The 9630-nt window shown below is 47.3% G+C and overlaps 1 protein-coding gene across 1 annotated transcript in view; it reads right to left on the bottom strand.

Annotated features, from left to right (window-relative positions):
* The window catches only part of Myo10 (myosin X), a 193209-nt gene extending 187728 nt beyond the window's left edge, over positions 1-5481 (bottom strand). Inside the window, exon 1 of the mRNA XM_021208651.2 lies at positions 5006-5481. Within this exon, the coding sequence (XP_021064310.1) occupies positions 5006-5026 (21 nt within the window). The 5' untranslated portion in view covers positions 5027-5481. The remainder of the gene's footprint in view (positions 1-5005) is intronic.
* Positions 5482-9630: the final 4149 nt, after the last annotated feature.

Here is a 9630-nt window from a genome sequence, read left to right as displayed (position 1 = left end):
CCTCCTCCTCCTCCTCCTCCTCCTTCTCTTTCCTTTCTTCTTCTTCACCGCTCTCCCCCAGCCTCTTTCTCCTCCACGCAGGTATCTCATGCATCAGGGTGGCCTCAAACTTTCTATGAAGCTGAAGATGACCTTCCCACTTTGACTTTGCTATCGGAACCTCCTGGGTGCTAGGACTTCAGGCATCAGCCACTACTTCCTGTCTTAAGTGACCTGGGGACCTAACTCAGGGTTTCATGGCTGCCCGGCAAGCTCTCTACCCAGTGAGCTACATCCCCAGCCTTTTTTTTTTTTTTTTTTTTTTTTGACTTCTAAGCGTAGCTCCGATCCCTGACTTTTAGTATTCACCACCTACCACGGGCAATGCTTTGTAAATCTAACCTCACATCTCCCTAACAACCAAGTGAGACAGGTAGGAGAGCACCCACTTACTGTCAGTCAGGGCCCTGGAAAGCCTACTGACCACAGGGAGCTCCCAGATGCTTTGATCCCAGTCAGCAGGTGCAGGGTAGATGGATGCCAAGAATGGAAAGCTTTCACTCACTCGCCTCTACGTGGCGCTCCCTTTACGTGGCGCTCGAGTGGCAGGGGAAACACAGTACCAAGCCGCACACAGGCTTCCCTGGGGGCTTGCTCTTCCAACTCCCCTGCAAATTCTTAACAGGCAAGTATCAGTCAATCTGAAGTCAAACTTTTGAAACACATCAACCCTACTAATCCCAAGAGCAGATGAGCAAGTTCAAGGTTTGAGTGCGCAAAAGTGAAGCCACTTAATGAGGTTACGGCTGGAAAGGCAAACCCAAACTGTCTCTCCCCGATTCTGGTTAAACACTGCAGGCCTGGCCCAGAATGGCTTCTGCCTGGTTTTGAGCTGTACAGCTAGAACATCAGGCCATGTGTTGTGGGAGAGGCAGGCTTTCTTAGCCTCCCCTAATCAAGAGCTCAGAGCTCTGGGCTAGAACAACTGTCTGCTTGCAGCTGTTCCTCCGGCTTTGCTGTCCTGGACATGGAGTGGGGGAGACTTGACAAGGGAAATTCTTGAGGACTATTCGGACCAGGCCAGAGACTATAACCTCATTGTGAAACAAGGCAGAGAGGACCCTGCTAATGTCCTCAAGATTTGGTGGGACACAGAGGTCCTTAGCACTCCTTCACACATTAGAAGCAGATGAGGTGTGGAAGAGATGACAGAAAATACCAATGTCTCCATTTTCTTCTAACAAGAAATGTCACTATCTCTCCTCCATGCACAAAGAATACACTAGCCAGAGAGGAAGGAGAAAAGGAGACTGAGGGGTCTATATCCCAGCTTAAAATGTTCTCTCAATAACTCCAGGTAACAATCAACGCATGGTGCCTTCCCAAGCTAAGCAGGAGTGTGTGTGTGTGTGTGTGTGTGTGTGTGTGTGTGTGTGTGTGGTGTGTACATCTGTGTTTGTATATGTCTGTTTGTATATGTGTGGTGTATGTGTTTGTGTGTGGTGTATATGTGTTTGTATGTATGGTGTATATATGTGTGTTTGTGTGTATGTGGTATGGATGTCTGTGTTTGTATATGTGTGGTGGGTTTGTGTGTTTGTGTGTGTGGTGTGTATGGTATGTGTTTGTGAGTGTGTGCTGTGTATGTATTTGTATATGTGCATGTGGTGTATATGTGGTGTATATGTATTTGTATATCTATGTATAGTGTGTATGTATGTTTGTGTGTCTCTGTGTAGTGTGTCTGTGTGTGTTTGTGCATGTGATGTTGAGTCTTTAACCCCAGACCTTTACCACTAACTTACACCTGCAGCCCTCCTCTGTACACCATTAGGGCTAAATTTCTTGTAAGCCAGACTGAACCAGACTGTAAGAAAGAGGCTTATCTACCATATGTTCACTAACAATCCGTCTCCTGAAACATTACTATTTGCTTTCTACACTTACATTTGTGTACATGCAACCTCCATAGATTTAGTATGGACATCAATGTGTCCATTTATGTGGTTGTTAATCCCCACAAGGTCTTGTACTCAGAGAGCCATTATGCCACACCTCTGCCTAAAATAAAAAGCAGAGCTGAGCTCTTTGGAAATGCTTGGCGCCCCACTGTATTCCAGACACAACCACAGGCCCTTGGCTCTGGAGACGGGAACACAGAGCCCACTAAAAACCTCAACGATTTTGCACAACAGTCTTGTCATTTCTGCAGCTGAACCTTTGCAAGTTACTGTGTGTGTGTGTGTATGTGTGTGTGTGTTGTGTTTTATTGTACGTAATTTTGCTTCTGGTTACAGACATACCTAAACCTAGTTTGTGCCTGAAGTCAACTCTTTAATAACAATGTCACAAGAAATGCAGAAAACACAAGCTTTCCTACGCATGAGCACACACAATTAACTCAAGAGAAGTCATAAAAACTTAATGACGGCCATGAAGAAACGGAAACCTGACTGGGGAGGTTGGCACACTCCCTTTCGCCAATCCTGGAGCGAATTTTAAAGGCAGCAGTGGCAGCTGATTGGCACAAGCCCTGCAAGCTTGCTTCCCTGGCCACTGGCCCCTAACAGGATGTCTGATCCCAGTTAAACCGGGCAAGTGCAGACAAGAAGCTCACACACAGGAATTAGGCAACAGCTTCTCTCAGGGCAGCTCAGCTGGGAGCTGTTTGTGGCTGTAGTGACTTCAGTAACATCTGCACACGTTCTGGGTGTCGAAAGTTGAGGGGAAGGGTACAGGTATTGAGTGAGTGAAGGTCAGAGATGCCTCTGTCTGTGCTATGGCCGTAGATAGCCCCTCCAGCAAAGAGGTACCTGGCCCCCAATGACAAAGGTGGCCTACGCAGCATCCACAGAGAATCACAAGTGTCTCCGACTTCCTTGTTATCTGCCTCACACATGTAAGGCCTCACTCGGTTAATTTCTTTTTTAGTTGTTAGCATGAGTTTCAAATTGTTGGCTAACACGCAACAGGTCATTATCTCTAAATCACAGAGAAAAGCTAACAAAGAGCAGAACGCTGCTCAGCGTGAAGGAGGCCTATAAGCTAGCTGCCCTTGGACACCATGTGATTCCAGTGCTTTCCAGTCTAACAGGATAAAGGAATACCTTCTCAGGACTACCGATGATGCTCTAAGACATTAAGGTAAAAGGCTCTATGTCAGGAGTGTGTCTCCAATCACTACATCACTGTTTAGCGTTTTCACCTGCCCCGCCGCTACGTATAGGGCAGAATGCTGACAGCTGACTAGAAATCACTATGATAAACACTAGAAATCATGTTAACATAAACATGCCAGCAAATTAAAAGCATTTTAAATATATATATATATATTTAAACTCCCAGAAATACCAGTCACCCACCGGCAGCAAAGGGGAAAGGCTGTGCATCTGGTAATACATTCTTCAACCTTGAGCTGGTAACTTACTAAACTTTGGGTTAAGATTCTTCACTAGAAAGAGGAAAAATGAAAATAGGCAACCAGTAAAGACAACTTCAGTGTTATTAGGATCACGGAGATCTCCTCACGGAGAAACGAGGGGAAAAAGGAGTTTTTGGAATCACTTAATAGTCCCATAACTTAGAGGGGTTAGTGTTAGAGTTAAGTTTCCGCCACTCACACTAGGGGGCAGAGTTCTACCCAAGGGGAGACTGGTCAAGAACTATTTTCCCTAGAGACAAAACCTCATTTTTTCTTATAGATAAAAGCAACTAAAATCCCAGCCTAGCAGTAATTTACTGTTGCAGACCAGCCCAAAAGTCCTGCTGCCTTCATACAGGTAGGAAACAAACGCCCACGAATTAAAAAAACATTAAGGAGTCTCTAGTTTCTATATATTTCTGACGTCTCTATTTTCTATATATTTCCCTTCTTTTAAGTGATGGATGGTTAATGTCTTTCCAGGACGCCTTTCAGGGTGACAGAGACAAACACTTTAGTAAAAGTCAATTCGACCATTATACAGTGCATCACTGTGGCTATTATAAGTAGCTGTCTGAGAGTACAGTAAGTGAACGTCAGACCTTGAAACACTATAGCCAATTAACTCTGACAAAGCAAGCTAGCCAAAGTGGAGGCCAACTCTCACCACTCTGATTTGCTGGAAGATTCCAAGACTGTCCTGGATTCACAAAACCTCACCCTGACTTTTCAGCAAAAAAAAAAAAAAAAAAAAAAAAAATCTCACCAGCCTCCCTCAAAGTCAGCTAAGTTTACTCTGAGCCACTTCAAACCTCAAAACTTAAACAGAATCTATTAAATAAACATAACCAAGAAAGGAATCGGGGCCAAGAAACCAGAGCGGCTCTCCATCCCTGGGGGGAAAGGGGACTTTCAAGTCCCGTCTCAAGTAACTGTGGTGTCCCGCCCTCAAAGACCCTAAAGCGGGCATCGGTTTCATCTTCTAAAATAACCATTGTTTGCCCTAAACAAATTTTATTTAAACTCGAATTCAAGATCTGCCACAAAAAATTAAATAAATAAATGGCATTAAAAACAAGATCATTCGGTCTCGTACTCTGGAATTATCTGCAAACCCGACCTGAGCAGTGCTGGTAAAGTAAGGACCACAGACTGGAAGGCCCAATGAGGCTGGGCAAGCAGTGACCGAGGACCAGCCGGCCGGCTCACACTTCGTTAGCCGGCTCCTCTGGAAGCCACAGGAAGCCCGCACGTTCGGCAAAGGAAGTCCCAGACCTTTCTTGGAGAAAGGCACCTCCCGGCTGCGACTTTTACCGCTTTTCCTGCACTCAAGCCGTCCGGCCCGCAGCGCTCCCCAACCCGGCGCCCGGGGACTCACCTGGCGCGGAGTGTCAGCTAGCCACCCACGCCCGGGGACATGCGAGCGCAGGACAAACTCAAACCTGCCTGGGCTTACTCATCCGAGACTCGGGGCCGGCGGAGGGAGTGGGGTTTCAGGAGACTCCCACAAAGTTTCCCCTCCTGGGGACACGCAGGCGCCGGGGAGATCTCGGTGTGCCGGTCCAGGTCCCGGTCTCAGCCAGGTCCTCCCCGCCACTCACTCACCTCGGGAAAGAAGCTGTCCATTGTTCCGGCGCCCGCACCTTCCCGGCACGGCTCCAGTCGCGGAAGTCAGCGCAGCGGCAGGTCCCGGGAAGCCACGCGTGTCACGGTGCGCCTCGGGGCGACTCCAGCCCGCGGAGCCACCGCGCTGCCATCCCCCGGTCGCTGCTGCTCCTCCGCACCTTTTGTCCGCGTCTCGGACCTCCTCCGTCCCAACCGCAGCCTTTGTCTCTCCTTCCTCCAAGTTCCTCACTTCTGGGCGAAGTGCTCCCGGGCGGAGAACAGCTGGTGGCACATTCTTCCCGGGCTGGGGGAGGGCCGGCAAGGGGCTGGCGACACGCCTGCCTCCCTCGGAGCTCCGCCGGGGGCGCTCGGTCCCAGCGGGGGTGGGGTGGACGACTGCGGATCACCAGCCAGCCAACAACGGTGAGCTCCCCGGCCCCAGGCGCGGCCGGCTCTCGCCAGCGATCCCGTCTCGCTAACCCCTGTGCTCGGTCCGCCCCGCCCTCAATCCCCGCCCCCAATATATAACCACGCCTTCACGAGTAAAACCACACCTCCTAAGGACCTGGCCCCGCCCCCGGAAACTCCTCCAACCTGCGGAGACTGAGCGTCTGCTCGCAACACCACCCAGACCCCGCCTACTCGACTCCTGGTTACGCCCATTGTAGCCCCGCCTACAGCCTGCTCGGGCTTCCCACAAGCCGCGCCCTCTCCCAACTACCACCCAAGCCACGCCCACCGGATGCGCGGCCCCGCCCCTAGGAGCCCTGCCCTGTGCTTTCGGTGAGAGCGGCGCGGGCGCGGGCTCCCTGCTACCACCTGGATCCACTCTGAATCCTTGGAGCCGTGCACTTCTCCTGGGTCTTTTCGCCACCGGCCTAGGCGCCACTAGATGACTTGACTCTTCCCTCTGGCCGTAGAGAATAGTTAGTTACACGGGACTGAAGAGGAGGGGCCCCACGGTGGTGAATGTTAGACACCGCAAGAACCTGCTCCACGTGGATCTCATCAGTGCGGCTCTACCGTTGTGCGATCCCAGGACAGGAAGCGGAAAACAGAGGAATATAAACTTTTAAAAAAATTTTTATTTTTATACATTTTTAATAAGAACTTTTGAAAGCTGCTTTTCCTTGTTGAGTTTCTCTGCTCCAGTGGGTTTTGTGATAGCCACAGGGAAATGTTTTGTACGCTGGAAGGGGACGTGTCCTATAGCACTTTAAAATTGTAACCTATTTTTCTGGATGTAAAGGAAGTAGAGTAGATGCGAGAGAGATGGGTAAATGCTCTCGTTCATCAAGAGTCAGTCCTGGTTCTCACCGAGACAACTCCTCCAGCTTTATTGTGGCCAGGAATCTGGGGATCCTGTAGCACAGACTGGGATTCCTAATTCTGCTTCCCTAACAGGAGTCCAGATGGCCCTCCAAAGGTGGTGCTTGGCCCAGTGCAGAAAGAATTCCTGACAGCGCAGAAGGAGTTTCCTTCTGTAACAGTTTAGCAAGATCAGGTCGCCCAAGTACTGGGTCCATGAACCCTTTGAACCGACCGGCTGGGTGTAGTCAGACTCACTCAGGAGCCACAGCTGGTCCAGCAGCAGGTTGTTAACTGGCACGCTGGGAACAACAATGAACTGATTTGAGAAGTTTTACTTAAAGGATTTGTCAACTGCTAGCCGCTTGAGAAAGATACTTTCCAGGGCAGTCTTTCTGGAAACAGACACAGCCCTGGCATCCCAAACCTCACCCTGCCTGGTTCTTAGTTTTTTTGTTTTTTTTTCCCCCAGACACTGGAAGATCAATCACAAATTTGGCTTTTTCTTGATGTCCTATTCACCTGCAATTGGGAGAGACGAAGCTTGTGCTCAGACTGAATGAAATGGCTGAACACACGAGCCATCTTGTCATCTTTATTTGGGAATTTAAGCATTGTATTCCAAAGCATTACATTAGCATTGGTTTCCTTACTCCTGTCTCCCCACTTTGAGGGCAGATTCGAGGTATAAACGAGTTAATGATACCTGTGGTATGCCGCATGGCTGGTTTCTTCCACGGGTTTACACGAGGCTGAAGAAAGGTTAGGATGGAGCCAGGACAAATATCAACAATGCTCAACACAACCAAAGTGCTTAGTCAAATGAGCTTTGCCACCAGCTGTGTTCAGGTAGGGCAGCTGAACAATTACACCACTATCGCATCCATCTACACACATCTCTGCAAGAAATACGATTTAGAGAGCTGGTTGGAGTGTGTGGGTGTGAATGGGTTCCAGGCATCGGTCCTGTTCCAGACTCGTTGGGCAACCTTAGCTCCTGGCCTTTCAGAAATCACCATCCAAGCCAATCCTAGCTCATCAGCTAAAACAGATGTGCTATGTTAACACAACGCTTGGTAATTGAGGAGCCTGGAACTACCTGACTGCGTGGGCACGCTGGGCTTCCCCCCCCCCCTTTTTTTTTTCTGCAGATTTAAAATTTAAAAAACTAAAGTCTGTTCATGTTTCCTTTGAGACAGGTTCTGGAGTATCCCAAGATATTCCAGAATTTTCCGTGTGGCTTAAGGTGACTCTGAGGTTCTGATACTCCTGCCTCTGGGACACTTTTGCATCCCTGAGTATAGAACCCAGAGCTTTGTGTATTCTAGGCGAACACTCTACCAACTGAGCTAGCCCCAGCCTGTTGTTGAGCCTAAGTAGCTCAGGCCTGTCTCATACCTGAGGTCCTCTGTCTCAGCTTCCTGAGCACTGGCATAGGCCTGAGCCCAAACATTAGGTTTGGTATCGTTGTTTTTAAAGTGCTGTTGTGTTTGTTATTATAATTTAAAGGAATAATACATAAATACATGTTAAAACAACACAGTTTATGAAAAACAACTATATGATCCAAAATGAAAATTATAGTTAATAAAATGATACTGCTCATGTATTTTTTTTTTGCTTAATAGAAAATATTGAGTTGTTGTATATGCTTCTGCATTTATTCTGATTCAACGTGTTGTTTTGGTTGAACAATAATAATGTTCAAGAATATACTAATATTCTTTCATATAATTATGAATGTTTTTTATATGATATCAAAACAATAGAGAAGTGTTAAAGGGTTCATTTATGATATGAAATCTGAAGCCATATGCAAGCATAGTTTTTAGTTGTTTTTTTGGGGGGAGGCAAGGGGTTTGTTGATACAAGATCTCTTTACTTAGCTCCTGGGACCTAAGCTGACCTCAAACTCAGAGATCTGTTAGCCTTTACCTCGCTAGTCCTGGAACTAAAGGTCTTGGGACATCATGCTCAGTCATAGTTATATGTCACTTAAGAAGATATGGTTAATAACTGTCCCCTACTTAACTCATATAGGAAAAATTGTACACCAGATCCCATATACAAAGTCAAATTTGTGCAATTGTTTTGCTTATTTAAAAAATGTTGGGGCTAGAAAGATGGCTTAGAGGTTAAGAGCACTGGCTGCTCTTCCAGAGGTCTAGAGTAAAATTCCCAGCAACCACATGGTGGCTCATAACCATCTTTAATGAGATCTGGTGCCGTCTTCTGGTCTTTAGGCATACATGCAGGAGACTGCTGTGTATATAATAAATAGATAAATCTTTAAAAGAAATGTTTAACACCATATGCAAAGACACTAGGGCGGTGTTTTAAAAGAGAAGCAAAACGCAAACCCAGCAAAAAAGCCTGGCCCTGGATCCCTGAGGTAGCATGGAGAAGGGCGTGGGAATCTGCATTTCAGGAAGCATACAGGTGGCCCATGTGGAGCTTGAGCGTCTTCGCAGAGCCTGTCAGATTTTCTGTCTGTGTGCACATTCTCAAGAAGGTGGGAAAACAAACCTTAGCAGTGAGACTGTTTGCGGAACAAACAGTCAAGTTATTCTAAGCATTCTGAGTAGGCCATGCAAGCTCCAAGCCTTTGGGACAGCATCGGATCCCTGAGAGGCTCTTAAACTCACAAGGTTTTCGACAAGACTGACTGAGAAAGGGAGACACTTTAAATCAATAGATTTCTAAGAATATCTACTCTTGCTACTTTTTTTGTGGGGGATGGTTGGTTGGGTTTTAATTTGAGTTGTTAAATACTTCCTCTTGAGGCTGTGCTACTGACTGGACAAAGCTAAAGGTCAAACCTTGCCCGCATCAAGTGACAAAGTCACAAGAACGTTATGCCAAGTCTGAGTTGGGACGTTGTTTGAGCGGAGGTATGTTCTCAGCTCTCCTATATATAATTCAAAGGTATTATACCTGGCTAATAAGCTACCACGTTTGTAAGATGAAAGACCTCAAAGGCCAACTTGAAGCTTTCTTTCTTACTTGCAAATATTATTCCACAACTGGAAAAAGAATTCTGTTCCTGGGGCTGGAGAGATGGTTCAGCGGTTAAGAGCACTGACTGTTCTTCCAGAGGTCCTGAGTTCAATTCCCAGCAACCACATTGTACTGGCTAGTTTTGTGTCAACTTGATACAGGCTGGAGTTATCACAGAGAAAGGAGCTTCAGTTGGGGAAACGCCTCCACAAGATCCAGCAGCAAGGCATTTTCTCTATTAGTGATCAAGGGGGAGGGCCCCTTGTGGGTGGTGCCATTGCTGGGCTGGTAGTCTTGGTTCTATAAGAGAGCAGGCTGAG

This window comes from Mus pahari, chromosome 11 (genome assembly GCF_900095145.1).
Source record: "Mus pahari chromosome 11, PAHARI_EIJ_v1.1, whole genome shotgun sequence".
Classification (NCBI taxonomy): Eukaryota; Metazoa; Chordata; class Mammalia; order Rodentia; family Muridae; genus Mus; species Mus pahari.
Note: the sequence above shows the minus strand (reverse complement) of the source record. Positions and strands in the feature narration are given on the sequence as shown.